Source organism: Vulpes lagopus, chromosome 10 (genome assembly GCF_018345385.1).
Source record: "Vulpes lagopus strain Blue_001 chromosome 10, ASM1834538v1, whole genome shotgun sequence".
In the NCBI taxonomy this organism is placed as follows: Eukaryota; Metazoa; Chordata; class Mammalia; order Carnivora; family Canidae; genus Vulpes; species Vulpes lagopus.
The window spans coordinates 74,716,307-74,733,005 of NC_054833.1; the positions used below are offsets into that span (position 1 = coordinate 74,716,307).

The 16,699-nt window shown below is 36.4% G+C and overlaps 1 protein-coding gene across 3 annotated transcripts in view; it reads left to right on the top strand.

The window, feature by feature from the left end:
* TM2D1 (TM2 domain containing 1) overlaps positions 1-16,699 on the top strand; it is a 40,332-nt gene that overhangs the window by 4,631 nt on the left and 19,002 nt on the right. For all 3 annotated transcript variants that reach the window (XR_005990398.1, XM_041772244.1, XM_041772245.1), the window contains exons 3-4: positions 6,401-6,509; positions 12,097-12,188. Coding sequence is in view for 2 of the 3 variants with exons in the window: in XM_041772244.1 (XP_041628178.1) it covers positions 6,401-6,509; positions 12,097-12,188 (201 nt within the window). In the remaining variant the exon portion in view is untranslated. The remainder of the gene's footprint in view (positions 1-6,400; positions 6,510-12,096; positions 12,189-16,699) is intronic.

Here is a 16,699-nt window from a genome sequence, read left to right on the forward strand (position 1 = left end):
AGTTGATGTAAGTGAAGAGCTACAGGAAAATAAAAGGAAGGCTTTCTTTTTTTCCTTTTTCTTTCTTTCTCTTTCTTTTTTTTTTTTTTTTTTTTTTTTAAGATTTTATTTATTCATGAGAGAGAGAGAGAGAAGCAGGCTCCATGCAGGGAGCCTGATGTGGGACTCGATCCTGGGTCTCCAGGATCATGTCCTGGGCCAAAGGCAGATGCTCAACCACTGAGCCACCCAGGGATCCCCAAATAAATAAAATCTTAACAGGAGAAAATGTTAGAGTTGTGAGAAGTGTGAGTTAAATGATGTTTCTCAGCCTCCAGCCAAGATTGTTATTCTGTTTTTTTCACTGTATATACAAAGGACTGTTACAGAATCCTCAAACTAAGTTTAATTTTCTTCAGTACTTTTTGGGTAGGGATGAATAAGAACAATGTGTTACAAAGAGGGGAGGTTTAAGATAGAAGAATTGGAACCAAAGGCAAAGTAATTCAATTGTAACAACAAATTAATGTTATCTTAAAGTGGTTCCCAATTAGAGATACAGGCTTCCAGGTATGGAATGAATTAAGTCACAGGGATGTCAGATACAACATAGGGAAGTCACTGGTATTGAAACAGCATTGGAATAGATGGTAGCTACACTTGTGAGCATGGCATAATGTATAGACTTGTCCAGTCACTATGTTTTATACCTTAAACTACTGTACATTGTGTCTTAACTCTATACTTCAATTAAAAAAAAAACAAACAAAACTTATGGACAACCAATCACAAAAAGTGAGACCTTTCCAAATAAGGCAAATCCTTAAGGTATAGCCAATCAAATAACTTCCTTGCTTTGCTTCCACTTCTTCTCTATAGAAGTCTTTTTCTGGGATTCCTGGGTGGCTTAGCAGTTGAGCATCTGCCTTTGGCTCAGGGTGTGATCCCAATCCAGGGATCGAGTCCTGTGTCGGGTTCCCTGTGAGGAGCCTGCTTCTCCCTCTGCCTGTGTCTCTGCCTCTCTCTGTCTCTCTCATGAATAAAAAAATATAAAGTCTTTTTCCTAGCTCCTGCAAGGGGGACAGAGCACTCTAATCACTTTCAGTTTGGCACTGCCCAATTCAAATAGATTTTTGCTCAAATAAACTCTTAGAATTAAAAAAAAAGGTTCTCATTTAGCCCAATGCCAGCTAACAAGCATATTAATTTATTGGGAGATGATTTGTAATAAATAATTTGATAATTAAATTGATTAAAATAAATGGATCAATTACCTTAACGAAAATTTATAGGGTATTTATTATTTATTGAGAAATTATTTATTTATTGCATTTATTGAGAAATAACGTGACAGGCTTCTGCTAGGCGGTATAGTTGATATATGAAAGAAGACACAGTCTCTGCCCTCAAAGAGTGTTCTGTCTAGATTATACAGACATACATAGGCGAGTGTTTTCAATTTTCCAATCAGTGAAATGCACAAGTATTTAGACTCCCATCTCTAGGAAATTTTGCTCTGGTCCTTTGGTGGGTCTTTTTTATTTGTTTTAAGTTTTTATTGAAATATATTTATAGGAAAGTACACATAAAGTGTAACCCAAATGGTTTTTCTCAAACTGAACACATTTGTGAATGCTTCCAAATCAAGAAACAGCATGATTAACATACCAAAAGCCCCCTCATTCTCTCCCAGTCACGGTTTTGCCCTCTCATGTCTCATTTTTCTCTCATATGTCTTATGTCAATTATAAATCATTTCCTATAATAGAAATGATAAAATATCATTGAAAACTAAAATTGTAAAAATACATTGTTTGAACCATTAATAGTATCTAATTGAAAATAGAAAGGTATGATTTCTTAGTATTTAATATTTGTATAAGACATTTTTACAACTCACCTATAAATGTTTGATTTTTTTTAAAAGTACAGGAAACTGTCATCTCAACAAACTGCACTTTTATTAGGCAAGCTGTATTGGACAATAACCCCAACTGGATTCATAATTATAGCATTTTGCATTGCAACTATCTCTTAAGATCTGGTTTTAGATAGTCTGCAGGAAGACAAGAAAGTGACAGCTTCAAATTGAGCAAGTAAGTGCCAGGTAATACCTTTAGAGGAAGATTATCCAAAAATTAGCAATAGAATTCTGTTTTATGACACAGTTTGCCAATCCAGAACTTAAACTACTTTGAGGATTTAAAAAAATTTAAAGATCCGTTTTGAGGAAAAACTTGTGTTTATAGACTTTTTGCAGGTCATTTCTTTGTAGAGGTGGAATGGTCCTCATCAAGGCAAAAAACTAACTTTTTAAACCAGACATCTCTTTGATTTATATGCCTGATGCCTAAACTCTTGTACATATACCCCTGGAGGTAGATAGAGCTTTCCAAGAGGTAAACAGGTATTACTGTTGAATTAGCCTCCTAGGGTTGTTATAAGAGTGTTACAAGCTGGATGGCCTAAAACAACAGTCATTTACGGTGTTGGTTCTGGAGGGTAGAAATCTGAAAATCAAGGTATTGGTAGGGCCATGATCTCTCTCAAGCTCTGTATGAGTATTTCCTCCCCTTTTCTGACCTGCTGCTGGTGGCGAACAATCCTGGGCATTCCCTGGCTTATAAACTGCATTAATTTGGTCTCTGCCTGTCTTCACAGAGAGTTTTCCCTGTGTCTTTAAGTCATCTTCTCCGTGTGCATGTATGCTTGTAATTTCCCCTATTTATAAGAACAACAGTCTTACTGGATTAGAGCCCACCCTAATAACCTCATTTTAACTTGGCTAAATCTGCAAAGACCTTATTTCCAAATACTGTCACACTCAGAGGTACTGAGGGTTAGTTCCTACACATATCTTTCGGGTGGGTGGGTGGGGGCATAATTCAGCCAATAACTGACTGGTGTCTTTAAAGGAATTGATTTCCAGATCCTCAGGTATTTAATTTTCTTGAAATTGATGTAAATTTTATGATTTTTATTTTTTTAAGATTATTTATTTATTAGAGCCTTCCTGTACAGTGAGGATGGGGGGTAGAGGGAGGAGGAGTGAGCTGGATTCCTGCTGAGCAGGGAGCCCAATGCAGGGCTTTGATCTCAAGATCCTGAGATCATGACCTGAGCTGAAATCAAGAGTCTTAACTGACTGAGCCAACCAGGTGCCCCCAAATTTCTAAATTTTCAAGAGGAGCTCTTTCATATCTATTCTCGATTGGATGATGATGGCTATTTAATTGCTGTGGTGTTTAGATTACATTGTAAAGAGTGCTATAACACTTAAATTTTAATGACAATATTTATAATATGCTGGGAATTATATTTTCTCCAACCATTTAAGTCCATGATGAAAAACTTTAGATATTAACTTAAAAATGTGTAAGGGAATACAGAGTTGTAAAAAAGTTAACTTTAGGGTAAATTTTTTGAAAACCACTGATTTAGAGCAGAGTTTCTCAACCTTGGGACTATTGATGTTTTAGATTAGGTGATTCTTTGTTGTGTAGAGGGTTTTTTTTTTTTAAGATTTTTATTTATTTATTCATAGACACACAGAGAGAGAGAGAGAGAGGCAGAGACACAGACAGAGGGAGAAGCATGCTCCATGCAGGGAGCCCGATGTGGGACTCGATCCCGGGTCTCCAGGATCACACCTCAGGCTGCAGGCGGCGTCAAACCGCTGCGCCACCGGGGCTGCCCTAGAGGGTGTTTTATGCATTGTGGAATGTTTTGGAGCATCCCTGGCCTTTACCCTTTAGGTGCCAGTAGCCTAGAGGTAACAATAAAAAATGTCTCCAGATAATTGCCCAGTGTTCCCTGGGGAGCAAAATTGCCCTTGGTCATTGACATAGAGCCTATTGATTTTCTTTCAGTCAGTAATATAGAACATAAGCATTTCAGACATTTGCTAATCACAATTTTGAGTTATCTACTATATAGCTCTAGACATGACCTAAGATGGCAGATTTTCTAAGAGATATCACCTAAGGGTCATGATAATAATTTATTCACACAAGTCAATACATTTTATCCCAGGATCAAGGCAGGTATCCAAACAGCTACATAAATTGTTAACTTTCGCCCTATCTCCGTAGATCATAAATCCTTGCTTATATCTGGAATCAAGAAATGGCTGTGTGGAAAACCTCTATGTTTTGTAAACATTCTTATTTGAGGGCTTTCTCTGTGTTTCCACTGGGTTATGAACCAAACAAACCAAGTTCCCACAGCTGCTCAGAGGTGAATTAGAATGCTTTCTTTCAATTATATCATGAAAGCTCTATAAAGCTTTTTGTCTTAACTATCAGGAAACTCTGACCTAAATTTGTGGCTCAATTACAATGTCTTCTCTTACTTGTTTCCTAGTATGGTATGGTTGACACTTGAATAATCCAAGGGTTATCAGCATTGACCCCTGTACATTAGAAAATCTGTGTATAACTTTTGATTCCCCCAAAACTTAACTACTGATAGCCTACTGTTGACCAGAAGCTTTCAATGGCAGTGATTGACACACATTTTGTATGTTATACATATTATATACTTTGTCCTTATATAAAGTAAGCTAGAAGAATGTTGTTAAGAAAATTATAAGGAAAATAGATCCCAAGATCAAGATCATCCCATGATTTCAGTTCAGTGTTGTATTCATTGAGAAAAATACACATATAAATAAATAGGCATATGCAATTCAAACCAGTGTAATCAAGAGTCAACTGTATATTATTTCCTCACTCTTCCTCTTCCCTTCATTTTATTACTTTTTTCCTTGTTTATTTGTTTTTTTTTGGCGGGGGGGAGAAACAAACAAACAGGCTTTCATGAATTGGCTGAATTTTTTTCCTTGTTGAAATGGTTCTCAGTTACACTGCATCTTTTAGTGTAAGCCCCTTGTTTTAGAAATATAAATAAAGTTTATAGATAACATAGTTTGAACTTAAATAAAGTTTATAGATAACATAGTTTGAACTTTAAATAACCCAACAAAAAAGTATGTAAAGTTATTTTATGTTTTTTTCCAGCATCATTTTCTCATTGTACTACTCTGGCCTAAAAAAGGACAATGATTTGTTGAAAATCATAATTGTAAGGTAGACAGAAAATGAATACCATTTTCCTCTTATGATAAAACTCTAGGGCTCCTATGGGTTTTTTTGGACTGCTATACAGGATTCTATTTTCACTAAAACCAAACACAACCCTGTAATTATTGATCCTGATCATAGAGATAAGCAGTCTGAAACTAGCCTAAAAGCTTTAGTAGTATTTATTTATTTATTTATATTTTAAGATTTTATTTATTCACTCATGAGAGACAGAGAGAGAGAGAGGCAGAGACACAGGCAGAGGGAGAAGTAGGCTCTATGAAGGGAGCCCGATGTGGGACTCGATCCTGGGTCTCCAGGATCAGGCCCTGGGTGGAAGGTGGCGCTAAACCACTGAGCCACCCAGGCTGCCTGCCATTATTAGCTTTTAATCAGAAATAGTGAAGAAGGAAAAGTCGTTAACATTTTTTTTTTAAGATTTTATTTATTTATTCATGAGAGACAGAGAGGCAGAGACATAGGCAAAGAGAGAAGCAGGCTCCATGCAGGGAGCCCGAGTGAGACCCGATTCCGGGACTCTGGGATCATGTCCTGGGCCAAAGGCAGGCACTAAACCGCTGAGCCACCCAGGCATCCCAATATCAAAAATTCTAAATGCTAAAATGGTATACTAAAGCAATCCCTAGAAGGACTAGAGCAACAAATACATTTAGAATAAGTAATCTAGTGGGGGGGCACCTAGTTGGCTCAGTCAGTAGAGGCATGTAACTCTTGATCTTGGGGTAGTGAGTTTAAGCCCCACATCAGGCATAGAGATTATTAATAAATAAAATGAACAAATAATTTTAAAAAATAGAATAATCTATTTAGAGTAGTAGGTAAAAAGAATCTTAGTTTATAGTAATTGTCTTCTGCAAGAGTTGATGCAAACTGAAAATACACAATCAGATCATGTTAAATTTAATGAATTACCCAATGAGTTACTAACAAAAATTTGAGAAGTATTTACCCTAGAGATGAAGTAGAGGGCAGTAATATTGTGCAATTCTTCCCTTGTCACCTTTGTCAGAGGCTGAAGATTGAACTGAATGGGTCATGCATTGAACCCCATGTGACAGTTCTTATATTTTTGTGTTGAGACCATTATATTATCCTTTATCTTGTGTGTGTGTGTGTGTGTATATATATATATATATATATATATATATATATACATATTTAGATATTCCTATCTAAAGTCTCATGTCAGATATTCTATTGGGAGGTCATGTGTTATAATTTTATATTTTCTTGTGCTTTTTGCTAGTCTTAAACATGATTTCCTGCAGAAAAAACTACAGTGGTTTCTTGCTTTTTTTTTTTTTTTTTTCTGCCTTTAGTTCCTTGTTTTCCAGCACCCAACGTAACTTGTAAGGATTTCAGTGGCAATGAAACACATTTTACTGGAAATGAAGTTGGTTTTCTGAAGCCTATATCTTGCCGAAACGTGTAAGTCCATTACCTAAGCTAAATTTTCAGGTTACTTGCCTCTGTTGTATCTTGACTGCATGGAGTAAAGAGATAAAAAGTTAATTTATGGAGAAAATCCTACACTAATATAATTCATCCTTTTTGCCTATCTCAGAAAACCTCTATTTTAAGTGTGCATATTGTTAATATAAATGTAGTTTACTACCAGGTAAAGCCCAGTAGTTCACTATGTGGGATAAATAAAGACTGAAAACCTCGTGCCATGTTAACTCAGTTTATGCCACTAAATGAGTTGTGAAAAATTCTGTTTTTAAAATCTGGGGAATTTCTAGAGTGCAAATAAGGGATCATGTATTTTTATTGGGGTGCCGGAGAGGCTCATTTGGTTAAGTGTCTGACTCTTGGTTTCAGCTCAGGTCATGATCTCAGGGTGGTGAAGATCAAGCCCTGCACTGGGCTTAGCAAAGAGTCTGTTTGAGATTCCCCTCTCTGCCTCTCAAATAACTAAATCTTTAAAAAAATAAAATTGGGACGCCTGGGTGGCTCAGTGGTTGAGCATCTGTCTTTGGCTCAGGGTGTGATCCCGGGATGCGGAATCGGGTCCCATGTCAGGCTCCCTGCATGGAGCCTGCTTCTCCCTCTGCCTATGTCTCTGCCTCTCTCTCTGTCTCCTATGTCTCTCATGAATGAATAAATAAAATCTTTTTTAAAAATTAAAAAATAAAAGAATGCTAATTTTTAATCGTTTGCATATTAAGGGCATTTTGAAATTTGGTTTCATTCTCTGTAATAGGTATGGATGATGAATGGTTAAACAATTCAAAAATTTGGAACATCAAGACAAGTAGCCTTATTTTGTTAGGAGTGTTCTTTGTTTAAAGGACTTTTAAGTTTGCTTTTTATTTTTGCTGTAGTAAAACTAACCTCTTATTCTTATATTTTGCCTTGTACTAAAAACATGGTTTAGTTTTACCATTTTTATTAATTGGTGGCACTATATTTTTATCTCTTAACTGTACATTGTTACATTTTATTTGATGGCACCTATTTGCAGTTGTATCAAGAAATAACCACTATTTGGCTCTTTCCTTCTCTCTTCTCTCTCTTCTCTTCTTGTCTCTTGTCTTTTCTTTGTTTCTGTTTGGCTGTTGCTACCAGTTCTATTACAATTCCTAGAAATTACTAGGGGACTCCTATTTTTCTTTTAACCCTACTTCACAGAGTTAATGAAAGGCTTTAGGTTCCATCTTGCTGTGTAATCCTAAGCCAATCACTTAAGCTTTTTGGGTTCCAAAATTTCTCACTGGTAAAGTAAAAATTGCTAAAAGGAATTATTTCCCAAGTACTTCTGTATGGTTTAGCCAACTTTTGAATTTATGGATTGATATTTCTACCATAAAAATTCCAAATGACAATTTATTAAATGCTGATGTAAGATATAGGTTATAATACAACAACTTAGAAAATCATCTATTGAGAACAGCTAACCACTTAGTTTGGACTTACAGGTTTATATTACCTGTGATGGTAACACTGCAATGGTCTGTTACTCAATTTCCAAGTTAATTCTGATCTTTCTTTCTTTCTTTCTTTCTTTTTTTAATTCTGATTTTTCTTTCAGTGTTTCTGGGTAGATTAGGCTCAGTGCCAGTCATGCTAACAAGACACTGATGTCAGTTATGAGAAGAAATGTAATTATCAGGGAAACCAGATAATCACAAGCATATTGGCCAACTTATTCCCTTCCTATAGTAAAATCTACAATTCCAAAATAGAATTTGCTTAATGAACGCTGAATCAGGACAAGGGGAGCTAAATTGATGGATAATTTTAATGATAAGTCATAAAATTAAGATCACCTCATAAATCATTTTCTTATATCAGAATATTCAGAATATACTCAGAATATTCAGCCTACCAAAGAGCCAGCTGCTAGTCAGCTACTAAATATTCACTGACAAATTCTTATTCATTGAATGTTTCTTTTCCAGTTTACATATTTTCCTTCTGTTAGCATATTCTTTTTCAAATTGCATGTAATATTGATACTTGATTAAAACTTCTATCTTAATATTATAGCTACTGTCATTCTATAATGTATTCTCCAGCAACAGAAGTCTGGTAACCATGTCTGATTGATCATCACCAAGCCACACACCTACTTATACTGGCCAACTATTTTAGTTGGAGCAGACTAACTGCTGTAACAGATGTCTTTAGAATTTCAGTGGCTTAACACAATAAAAGTTATTTCCTACTCACATCATAATCCAGTTGGTGTTGGCTTGGAGGCCTGGATGAGGTAAGGAGAGTGATTGTTGCTCCATGCAGTCATGCAGGAGCCTTGCTTCTTTCATCTGTAGCTTTGCTTCCTCTCGTTCTGAATCCTTTCCAGTCAGCCAGCAGATGGGAAAGAGGAAAAGGAACCTTGTGTAGGAGTGTTTTATGGACCAGATCTAGAAATGGCATACATCACTCTGTCCTCATTACATTGGGCAAAACTCAGTTATGGCTACACTTAAATGCAAGATGGGCTAAAACATGTAGCTGTGTGTCCATGAGAAAAAGAGTGGTGCTTCAGTGAACAAATTAATCTCTGCTATGCCACCTGTTTTCAGGTTATTCTTTAGGATGATCTAATATATAGATAATTGTGTTTCTGATTTCATTACCCTTCTCAGCCAAGCTTTTTGAAAGGCTTGTTTTCACAATACTTACCTTTTATGAATTTTTTGCCTAATGTAGTCTAGCTTTTGGCAATGCTGAAATTCATCAGCAATCTTTGTTCCAAATCAAATGGATCTTTATAGTCCATATCTTAATCTTTCTGCAGCATTTAGCATTTCCTTCTCATTAAAATACTTTCTTTGATTTCTAGTATAAAACACTCTTTCATTTTCTTTGATTCCTCTTCTTGTTTTTTCCTTAAATCTTAAATCTTTCCTTAAATCTTGTTTTTTCCTCCTCTTGTTTTTTCCTTAAATCTTGATATCCCCAAGATTATATACTTGTCCTCTTCCCTTTTTCATTCATTCACCTCTTCGGCTTTTCTCACCATTTTTACGTATATTAAGATCCCAAACTGAATCTGTCCTCTTCTTCAAATCGTCTCCTTCTTTGTCTTAGTGAATGGCCCCTGTTCTACTCAGTTTCATAAGCTAACACTTTGGAGTCATTCTTGACCTCTCCTTTTTCCTCATTCCCCACATTTAGTGTGGTTGCTTCTGTCTTAGCATTTCCCAATTTTGTTTACATTTCTCTCCTACTGCTACTGCCCAGTAGGTTATAATTTGAGTTTCTACAAAGCCTACTAATTTATTTCTCTATTTCTAGCCTCATTCCAGTGCAGATGGGACACCACTGCCCTCAGCATAAAATCCACACCCTTGCAATATTAGATGCATAAACAGTCTCTGGGCCATCTACCATCTCCCCCAACTCTGCCAAAATATCCTAATTGTGAGTGAAATGCAAAAACCATAGGATTGCAAGGCTGACATAATCAGATTTGACTTTAAAGTGATAGCTCTAGCTACCTCCCTGTTTCGTCCCTTTTGCAGCAAAGCTCCTTCAAAGAGTTGTCTAATATTTCTGTTCTTCAATTTTTTTTTTTCAATACAGGCTTTCTTAAGCCTTCTCTGTTTGGTCTTTTTCCCATACCACATCACCAAAATTGCCCTCACTGAGGTCACTAATCAACTCCTCTTGATTAAATTTAGTGGTAAATTCTCAGCCATTACTTATATGATATTAGTCACATTTGGCACAATTGATGACTCTCTTCTCCTTAATACACTGTACTGTCTTCACTTGACTTCCATTTAACTTCTAGTTTTATTTCTTCTTCACTGTTAGCTCTTTCTCAGTCTCCTTTCTAGTATTTTCCTCTTCTTGATCTCTTAATATTGGATTATCTCAAGGCTCAGTCTGTGAATCTCTTTTTTTTGTTTGTTTGTTCCTTGTAACTTTCTAATTTATATCTCTAGCCCAGACTTTTCTCCCTGACTCTAGATTTGTAAATCCAGTTGTCTTTTGAACAACTCCACTTAGCTATCCGATAAACATCTAAAACTCACATGTCCAACAATGAAGTCTTGAACATCCTGCCAAGGTCTTGTCTACCCTCAGCCTTCACCAACTCAGTTAATGCTAGCTTCATCCCCCTAGTTATATAGGACAAAATCTTTAGCTTTAATTTTAGTCTTTTCTTTTTTCATTCCCCAAATTGAATACATCAGGAAATCCAGTGAGTTATACTTCTATATCTGGAATCTGATCACTTTTCAGTGTTTCCTTTGAAAGAAGAACTTTCTCTGACTCCAAGTCAAGCCACTATTAATTTTCATTCTCGATTACTATAAGATCCTTCAGACTCCTTTGTCCCTATGATAGTTTGCATTTGTTCAACAGATTCATCCCTCCTAATCACTGTTAACTGGGTGAGGTATTCTTTCCATTCTGTTGATTTGGGGCTTGACCATGTGATTGTATTTGGCCTACGTAATGCTAGCAGATATGAAATAAGCAGAGGGTGCTTAAACATGCTCGTGAGGTTTAGCTTTCCTCTTGAATCTTGGTTCTGAAAAGAACTTGCCCCAGGTAAATGCTATACCTTCAGCTTGGGCCCTCGAAAAACTTAAGAAGAACTGATATGAATTAGATAAGTTAACCTGGATGCAAACCGAACCAATCTTTAGCCTGAAGCAGCATCTCCTGCTGAACCCACCCTAGATAAGCTGAACCACAGCCAATTGCAGTCTGCAAATATGAGAGTAATTGCTTATTGTTATAAGCCACTGAGGTTTAGGGTGGTTTGTTATATAATGTTCTTGTGACAATAGCTCACAAGTACTCCTACAGTCTGTTCAACACAGCAGCTGGAGTTACCATTTTCAAATCTAAATCAGATCATATCACACATCTACTTAATCCTGCAGTAATTTCCATGTCCTTCAGAGTAAAACCAAAGTCTTTACAATGGTGTTCATGGCCATCCATGATTTGCCCTCTTTGCCCCTTGTTATCTCTCTGACCTCAGCTCCTACTCTTCTTCTGTTCTCTAATTCCACTCCTGCTCTCATGGCCTCCTTTATAGACATCAAACATGTCAGTTATACCTTGCTCACCACAGCCATTACTTTTGCCTGAGAGGTGTTGGCATGCTAACTAACTCACTTCCCTCAGGTCTTTGCTTATATATCACCTTCTTAATGGTGCCTACTCTTACTCTCCTATTTATATCATATATCACCCTTGTCTGTACCCCGGGCATTCTGAATTCCCTAAATGACCTGCTCCACTTCTTTTTTTCATAGCATTTATGACTTTCTAACATAATAAATGATTTGCTTTTAAATTTTTTTTTTCTTTTTGCCTATAGATTGAAAGCTCTTTAGGGGCAGGGATCTTTGTTTCTTTTGCTCATTAACATATCCCAATAGCCTAGAATCGTGCCTGGTGTGCAGTAGCTACCCAAAAGGCATTAATTAAATGAATGAATAGATGAATGAACAAATTAACAAGTGATAATTAACAGTTTTGTTTCCTAAAATGTTTACATGTTGGAAATACATGTATATAACACTCAGGTTCTAATTTTGTACAGAAATGGCTATTCATACAAAGTGGCAGTTGCACTGTCTCTTTTTCTTGGATGGTTGGGAGCAGATCGATTTTACCTTGGATACCCTGCCTTGGGTGAGTATGTTCCACCAAGAAGAAATCCTTGTGAAACTTGTAGTTAAATGTACCTATTCTTATAGATTGAATCTTTGCGTGGTATTAATAGTTTAAGTTCCACATAACTGGAGTTGAATACTTTTCCTCTGTGAATATAGAGCTAGCTTTAGCTCTACAGTTCAGCTTGAGTAAGAAATAATTGACTTTTCCTGTATTTTCATCTTTATGAAAACACATACAAAATAGTATAGGCACTTGCTTAGGACAGTAGGCTTGAGCTGTCATTTAGTATTGGGCAATGTGGTAGACATTTAATAAATATTTTATGAATAAATGGATATCTCTTCTATCCGTCTTAAAGTATTAGCCTTTACCTAAATCTCTGTCAGTGTTCCCTTGGGAGAAGAAACTGTTTCTTTCAGGAAAAGTTTGGGTTGGAACTATGGCAACTGGCATGAGCTGGTGTGGAGCCTGCCAATTAGGAACCTTAGCATCCCCCCATATGTTCCTTCTAGCTGTAATCTTCCATTTACCATAGTTACTAATGCTTGTGAAAACTATTTACATTTGATGATTGCTTTTGTTTAAAGAATACTTGTATGTGCTTGCCGTTATTTAAGCCTTACAGCTCTCTGACTTTATCATCCTCTTTAAATCTTCTTTACCAGGTAGGGAAATTGTCACCAGAGAGGTTAAGGGATTTACTCACTCTAGAGGCCTTGCTTTATTCTGTGACATATTTGTTGTTACCATCCTTATTTTATGGATAGGGAAATTGTCATGAGATTAAGAGATTTACCCAAGGACACTCAGTTAGTGACCTGAATTTGAACCCAAATTTTCTGGTTCAAGAGATCATGCTTTATTTACTATAGTATGTAGTATTCTGCTTCTATATTAGCACTTTACTGAGCAAAATTTAAAGTTTCTGAGTGCTCTGCTTTCCAGTGAGCAAGGCTAATCTTATTCTTTCCATGTTGCTACCCACCAGAGATCAAAGAGGAATCTTTACTGTGGTGTTAGTGGGAAGTATATTTCTGACAGCCTTACCTGGAACTCACAATTTTGTTCAGTTAACAGACATTTATTCTACATTTACTACCTGTTAAGTAAGTAAGTAAGTGTTCTGGAAGTAATGATGAAGATCACAGTTCATATGATTAAAAAGGAAATAAATATGTTTGTGGGCCCATTTATGATACAGTTATAGAACCATGACAAAGTGCTATGAGAACACTGAAGAGGGACTGATTTTGTCAGCCTTAGGGTGTTGGGGGGAGCACTTCTTAGATGAGGTTTGAACTAGATTTTGAAGAATGAACTGATTACAGAGATTGAGGGCATGTGAGAACAGCATGTGCAAAGACACTGAGTATCACAGCGTGTGTGCACACGAATGGTGGATAGTTTACCTTTCGGTGTAGGAAGAATAATGGTAGGAGATGAAAAGTGACTGCAGAGGCAGTCTGTGGTCAGATTATAAAGGGTTTTGAATGTCTTGTTATAGAATTTAGACTTTACCCTTTATAAACATCAGAAGCCATAAAGTTTTTAAGTGGAGAAGAGTCATGGTGAGACTCCTATTTCAGGAAGATGCTACTGGAGGAATCAAGGGAAATGGCTTAGATGAAAGAAGGACTGGTGGCAGGGAAAGGTGGAAGGAGATTGATGCCATCCATAGTCTTGGCCTGAGTGATGGCACAAGGGCACTTTCCTGCCATATGTTAGAGCAGTCATGCCTTTCCAAATATCAGAAAGCCATTTAGTCTGTACAGAAGGCCTTGGAGTTGCTAAAATAGTGATCCTTTAGTCTAGCTTTCTTTTTAGATGGATGGATAGATGGATGGGTTGGATAGATGGATGGATGGGATGGATGGATGGATGGATGGATGGATGGATGGATGGATGAGTAGATGGTTAGAGAAACTAGATTCATAATGAGAAAGCAAAATGATATGGTGATGGTAAGAATATATCTGAAACCTTCTGCCTTTATCCTTATATTCTGTGTTCTCTTTAAGACAGAATTAATATATTTTGGAAAGATTTCTAACTTGTAGAAGGTTTTTAAAAGGTTAGGACGGAAGAGGAAACACTATTTTTTTAGAACAGTTTATTCCATGACGATTTTGAATAATAAATCTATTTTATATATTGGCTTAATGAGTGACTTTTTGGCTTTGTGATGTGTGTCAGATGAGCTGTCACGTCATAACGTGTAAGTTAACGTTTTTGTCTTACAGCAGCACATAATAATATGTTGGCATGTATATTGTGAATTTATTTACTTGCACAGTAAAACCCTAGGTAATGAAGCTCTGTTAGTGGCTCTGGTTAGTGAATGTTAGTTTCCTGCCGAGAGCTGCCTCTCTCTGGCCCCTGCTGCTCCAATCTATTCTTAGCTTCAGTCAGAGAGAACTTTTCCCTTGGTGGCTAAGATTCCATAAACTTTCAAGTGTAATTTTTAACATTCAACGTTATGCTGCAGTGTAAAGGTTTTTGTTGTTATTGTTAATCATTAAACAGTTTACTGTATTATCACAACAACCTAAGGGGGGAAAAAAAAAAAAACCTTTCTGTTTTCATTAGTTTTTCAGATTTTTTTTGGGGGGGGGTTGCCCCTTCTCTTTTAGTTGTTCAAATATTTTGACTGTCGGCCCAAGATATAACTTTCTTGAGATTGTGAAGTCTGTCATTTGTCTGCCTTCCAGCTTCTGAGTTTTTGTTGTGATTGTCTTCTTTTTTATTCTCTTTATCCTCTTGGGTTTGTGGACTTTGAAAATTCCTTACCATCTTTTAGTAGGGTCTCAGAGTGAGAGGAGCTAAGTAGGCATGTCAAAGTCATGATCTTTAACTGAAAATCTTATCTCTTGTAAGCATTCAGATATTTTTATTGTATCTTACTTGCATTTAAACTGTATTAACGTTAAGGATTTTGATATGTTTTATTAACTAATCTAACATGTAAAGTTACAGTGTTTTTATATTTTAAAATATTAAATGTTTTAAGAGTAAATTTTAATTTTTACTAAGAATTCAAAAATGTTGGTATTTTTGATTAAAATGATTACTACCATTGTAGTACCACCCTTACTACAATGTTGACTGGTATGAAAATAGTTAAAGATGGAAATTAACATTCTATTTTTCTTATAATCTTATTTAATCTTGGGATCCCAGGGTGGCGCAGCGGTTTGGCGCCTGCCTTTGGCCCAGGGCGCGATCCTGGAGGCCCGGGATCGAATCCCACATTGGGCTCCCGGTGCATGGAGCCTGCTTCTCCCTCTGCCTGTGTCTCTGCCTCTCTCTCTCTCTCTCTCTGTGACTATCATAAATAAAAAAAATAAAAAAAATAAAATCTTATTTAATCTTAATGGTTATGAAAAGCAGTGGTAGCTTGTTCAAGCACTTCCTTAAAATTGTTTATGATCGTTGGAATTTTATTAGAAAAGAATAAATAATATAAATCATACAATATGAAACTTGGTTTTTCTAAGTAATTTAATACTAATGTGATATTTCATTATATATATATTTTATTTCAGGATTATATAAGGGAAATATGTTGAGGGTGAGACTGAATAAAATTTGATAAGATCTAAAAATTCATTTGCGAAAGTATTTAAAAATTATTTTTAATTTTAATTTAATTTTATTTTGAACTCATGATCCTGAGATCAAGACCTGAGCTGAAATCGGGAGTTGGGTGCTTAACCGACTGAGCCACTCAGGCGCCCCCAAAATTTTCTTTTCAAAAATTTCAGATTCCGGGACACCTGGATGGCTCAGCTGTTGAGCCTCTGCCTTTGCTCAGGGCGTGATCCCAGGGTCCCGGCCTGCTTCTTCCTCTGCCTATGTATCTGCCTCTCTCTGTGTGTCTCTCATGAACAAATAAATAAAATCTTTTAAAAAAAAATTTCAAATTTTTATAGCTTGTGACTGTAACTTTATTTTTTTTTAAAGATTTTATTTATTTATTCATGAGAATACACAGAGAGGAGAGAGAGAGAGAGAGAGAGAGAGAGAGAGAGAGGCAGAGACAGGCAGAGGGAGAAGCAGGCTCCATGCAGGGAGCCTGACGTGGGACTCGATCCTGGGTCTCCAGGATCACACCCTGAGCTATAGGTGGTGCTAAACCCCTGAGCCACCAGGGCTGCCCAACTGTAACTTTATATATAGCTTTATGTCTTTTAATTGATTCCTCAGTATACAAGTGCTATGTTAACTGGAAGCTTTCTTTCTTTCTTTTTTTTTTTTTTTTTACAATGAAACCTTATTTTTCTAACAATATTCTCTATATTCTTAACTGTAACCTCTGTGGTTTATTTTATTTTTATTTTTTCATATTTTATTTTTATTTTTATTTATTTATTCACAGAAAGAGGGAGGCAGAGACATAGGCAGAAGGAGAAGCAGGCTCCATGCAGGAGCCGGATGTGGAACTCGATCCCGGACTCTGGGATCACATCCTGAGCCAAAGGCAGATGCTCAACTGCTGAGCCACTCAGGCATCCCTGTGTTTTTCTTTT